A 4,936-nucleotide genomic window follows, 5' to 3' on the forward strand; every position below is an offset into this window, starting at 1 on the left:
TCCCACCATTGAACAACATGCTTCACTTCTCATTTCCCCCAGCTCAGAAGTGCCTTGCTCGTATTTCAAACAGCAGCCAAAAACTATGCTTACATTAAGTTTCTCTCTTTGATGGTTATCAAAAATATAAATATCTGCCCTGAAGCTGTTTCTGGCTTCAAAGATCACAATATGTGGTGCTTGGTACAATTTGGGAAGTTTCTTTTTTTTAAGATGTACAAATCCATTCAATATATGTCATGATCTGTTTTCTGTAAGAACCATGAGAGAATGATGCAGAGATTTTTAATCATCAACTCACTCTTTTGGTTTAAACTAGAATTGGTCTATAGAATTTATATTTTATAAATTGTTCAGTGTTCTCTTAAAATCTCTGGTTCCTTGCGTATCTGAGACACTTTCTCTTTTTTTTGGCTGCATTGGGTCTTCGTTGCTGCGCGTGGGCTTTCTCTAGTTGCGGCGAGCGGGGGCTACTGTTGAGGTGCGCATGTCTCTCATTGCAGTGGCTTCTCCTGTTGCAGAGCACGGGCCCTAGAGTGCGCGGGCTTCCGTAGTTGTAGCACGTGGGCTCAGTAGTTGCGGCACGCAGGCCCTAGAGTGCACGGGCTTCAGTAGTTGTGGCACACGAGCTCTAGAGCACAGGCTCAGTAGTTGTGGCACGCGGGCTTAGTTGGTCCACGGCATGTGTGATCTTCCCGGACCAGGGCTCGAACCCGTGTCCCCTGCATTGGCCGACGGATTCTTAACCACTGCGCCACGAGGGAAGTCCCGACACTTTCATTTATAACCTTGCATTATATGAATTAAACCCATGCCTTTTTCTCTTGTTTTCTCCTCTCGATATCCATTGCTTATGCTCGTCCTAAGTGGACCAGTAGCCCATGCAGGCACGGTCAGGCTTAGTCCTGGTCCCCTGGGCTGAGCAAGCTCCCCACAGCCCCTGACCTTCCCTCAGCCTGGCCCCATCCCCTCAGCCTCCAGCCTCACTCCCTGCCTTTCTCTGTTTCTGTCTCTCTCTCTTATACACAATTACACAGTCCAGGGATTACTGCATGTTATGCACAAAAGCCTTTTCAAGGAAAGATAACAAGTTGTGAACATGGACTCCCTCTGGTAGAGAAGGAGAACTGTCATTAATCTGCATGTGCTCTCTTTCGCGGCTTATTGAGGACTTCCTAAAATATGTCGTAATGCGTGAGGTTTTGAGAGATGTCCTTAGGAAAAATGTCTCCTCTATGTTGCAGGAGGAAAGGGTGAATTATATTTCGGGGTCAAAATGAAAACCATAACCAGCAAAACATAAAACTCTTAGGTGTGGATCTCAGTTAATGCTCAAGAAACATTTGTGGCTGATACAGTGGTTGCTGTGGACATTGCCTTTTTTTCAGGGTCTTTGTCACCAGATGGGTTGTTGCCCCTTCACATTTGCAAGTTAAATAACTCCTACGCATTGGTGTTTTTGTTATTACATGGTGTATGGTTCTAACGGCTCATAAAGGTAAAAGTCGGGAATTCCCAATTGGAAGGCATTTTGGTATAATTCAAACCAGTTTCTTGAGATGCAATGATTTAATTAAAATGTAAGCAGTCTTAATTTGAATGACCACCTTGAGGAGGTGTAGATATTTTTACAGACTAACTGTTCTGTGGCTCCACCTGGCTGGTAGTGGACGTTGCCTACATTCATACCTGGAGACTTTTTGTCTGATTGAATGAACTTTCAAGAAAGCATGGGGCCCCTGCTTTATCACAGAGCGCCTCCTGTTGATGTGGGATCCACAGCAGGTTGGCCATGGCCTCAACCCCTTTGTTACGGGAATGTAAATGGGACCTATTCTTAGCCAAGTCTTCTCTGTCTCTGAATTATTTTCACTGTCTTTGAATAACCTCTTCAATATTCTTGCAGTTATATTCCCTGCTCAGAGAGGATACACGTAGCTGTTACAGAAATGGCAGCATTATTCCCCAAAGTAAGTCACTCCCCACTAACTTGGTTCAGATCCCTTTTAATGAACCGTAAGAAATTTCTTTATGACCTTTACATTATATTAATCTTTTTGTAGCACAGGAAGTTTTGAATATGCAAATAGCCATATAGAGCTTTGAAATACTTTTTGTGCTACATGAGTATTGATTTGGGTTTACTAATACAAGAATGTACAAGCCAAATGCTGAAAGGTAAAGCCCTAATAGAATGAAATTTTATCTGGAATATTTCACCCAAGTGGATTAATATTTTTCAAAAACCACTTCAGTATAGCACTACTAAATGCATACTATTAAATACACTGCACGCACTTTGACCTTTGAGACAGAGCCCTTCAGCATCCGCCACACTGTGGGTTGCCAAGCTTGCAATGTTCCAAGCACCCTCAGTGAAAAAGTGCTGGACAGAACTGCTGTTCACTGTGGAATAGCTTGAGTTGTTTTCTGAGGAATGCTTGTCCGTGCTCTCGGATACATCCACCCTGCAGTTCATGGCGAATGCCTATGTTTTTCTGTTTAGAAACCCAGGTCCGACATGGTGAGGACTTCCCTCCGCTTACTGACATCCAGTGCCTACCGACTCCAGTCGGAGTGCAAGAAGACCCTCCCAGGCGACCCGGGCCCGCCCACGGACATCCAGCTGGTCACGCAGCAGGTCATCCAGTGTGCGTATGACATCGCCAAGGCCGCCAAACAGCTGGTCACCATCACCACCAAAGAGAACAACAACTGAATGGCAGGGCTGGCCCGGCCCTTCTGTTTTCCAGGCTTTTCTAAGTCCGGTTTCCAATTTAGACATGGAACTCTTGCGATTTTTACAGAAACAAACGTTTAATGAAAATTTAAAACTTTTTAAAAGAAAACTCAGTATTATTTTTGCATGTTTTCTAACAAATTTTCAACTATTAATTTAACCCACTTGCCTTATTTGTGCCTGTTTGCCAGTTTACCTTCTGACGTGCTGTTGTGCTGTCCGTGACCATCGAGTTAATGATCATAGACATCCGAAAGCAGATCTTCATTGTTTAAAGTATTTTAGAACTTTTCCATCCCTTCAGACTCCTTGCCTATGGCTAAAACTATAAGAGAGAGTTTTACTGAAACATTCTCTGGAGAGAGTTGGGTTAAAAAAAAAAAAAAAAAAAGCAACATTGTCTGTTCCCTATCAAGTATTGTGCAATAAGCAGATTTTCCAGCCTCTACTGCAGAATCTCTAAGTTTGGGGTATCTCCAAGCAGGCATGTTAGAGAAAGGACTTTGCCACTTTCTAAAAATAGTGTAACAATCTCTCTTAGAAGGAAACAATGAAGTGTTCAATTTCTTTTAACTGTTCTATCATATTAGGTGTTCTCTCATCTAATTTTTCGATCCTATCTTCTATTTCTATTTTACTATCATCCTCAAGTCTCCATGGCATCCGATAAGCACTCATGCTCCCTGTCGTGTGTCCCTTGGCCGTGTTATCACGCACACTCTGTGGAGCCTCAGTCCCACAAGCCGTAACTAATTTTGTCCCTCCCCATTCAGATAGCACTGCCATAAACGGTGACAGGAGCAATGATCTGCTCCCCTTACTCCTCTAGCCGTCTAAAGCCTTCCCACACGATCTGCTTCGCATATCTCGCCACCTTTAAGGACTTCTTATGAGGTAAGATGTGTACAATCACCTGAGTTCGCTTCTCTTCCGTTATCTCACTGGTACTTCACAATTAGACATCACCTTTCAAGGGACTTCCAATGCAGGGGGTGTGGGTTCGATCCCTGGTTGGGGAGCAAGTTACTAAAAAGAGCTTTGTTGTTCTAAAAGCTAAAGCATATTCCTTCCTGCTTATTGCTGCAGTTTTGTGTGGGTGTGGCTCAGACCCTGACCTAGACCAGAGGGGCCAGGTGGTACTGACATTGGTGAGTGAAGCGAGCCAGGTGCCCAGGGCAGGGGACAGTGGGGGAGCCCATGGCACATCAGTGGTCACAGCAGCTCCCTGGCTCCGCTCAGGCTGCCACGTGGAAAAGTGGGCCTGGGGTTGCTGGAGCTTCGATTTGTCAGGAGACACCAGATATCTTTTGTGCCGTCTCTCCATTTGTAAATGTTCGCAACTCATCTAAAAGTGTTCACGGCACATGTTGTGGGTGAGCTTCGGCCTCTAGGCTGCCAGCTCACAGCTCTGCTGTGTAGTGTGAGGGCCTGGCTTCCCTGGTCTCCCCCGGTTTAGCCTCTGAACCTTACCTGTAGCGTGGCCACCGTACCCTGTGATCAGTTGCTGTTAGTCCTTGTTTCACCCATCTTTTCTGTCCCATAGCGCTCGTTCACACACGTGAAAAAGTCAAAATAATCAAAGTTGCCTAAAAACATCCTCAATAAGCCTGTATTTTCACAGAACTGTTTGATTCACAAACACCTTTGTAGTGTGACCGAATGCAGTCGGAGAGGAGCACCGCAGTGGTGTTTGGTTTACTAAGTCACTGTGAGTGGGTGCTTTCGCCGGCTCTTGCTGCACTGAGTAGTATGGGGAAAGGGTCCACATCTCCAAGACTTGTCTGCACAAACCTAAGTGCCGTGCTCTTATTGGATGCTGAGGGGACGCCTTCTCGAGGAGTGTCTTCTACCTTAAGTTCAAGCACTGTCTGAGAACCTTTTCTGCATACGCTGCATGTACCGGGCTGTCCCTCCTCTTCCTTGCAAACACGTGCCCTCCTGCCAGGCCTACATGGGCTCCTCGGGAAAGGCCCAGCGGCAGTTCAGAGTCAGTGCCCTTGGCCTCCCGGGGAGGACGGACTTCTGCATAATGAGTCGCCTGCGGTGGGTGAAGTGGTGTCTTCACTCCAACACTCAGGACCTGCAGTGGAGGACGCTGTTTCGTGCCCCTGGAGAAAGTCAAGGAACGTGGGGACCACCAAAGCATTTCCAGTTGTGAGAACACCACAGGAGATTGCTCTGTTAACCCACAGTGCC

General features: G+C 45.9%; 1 protein-coding gene across 5 annotated transcripts in view; it reads left to right on the forward strand.

The window, feature by feature from the left end:
- Positions 1-3,413, forward strand: part of GIT2 (GIT ArfGAP 2) — a 49,021-nt gene extending 45,608 nt beyond the window's left edge. For 4 of the 5 annotated variants that reach the window (XM_007448209.1, XM_007448207.1, XM_007448208.1 and 1 more), the window contains 2 exons: positions 1,907-1,970; positions 2,507-3,413. In XM_007448209.1, coding sequence (XP_007448271.1) covers positions 1,907-1,970; positions 2,507-2,719 — 277 coding nt within the window. In that variant the 3' untranslated portion in view covers positions 2,720-3,413. The remainder of the gene's footprint in view (positions 1-1,906; positions 1,971-2,506) is intronic. The other variant, XM_007448211.1, reaches the window with a different exon arrangement.
- The last annotated feature ends 1,523 nt before the right edge of the window (positions 3,414-4,936 follow it).

The sequence above is a fragment of the Lipotes vexillifer genome, unplaced genomic scaffold, assembly GCF_000442215.2.
Source record: "Lipotes vexillifer unplaced genomic scaffold, Lipotes_vexillifer_v1.1 scaffold236, whole genome shotgun sequence".
In the NCBI taxonomy this organism is placed as follows: Eukaryota; Metazoa; Chordata; class Mammalia; order Artiodactyla; family Lipotidae; genus Lipotes; species Lipotes vexillifer.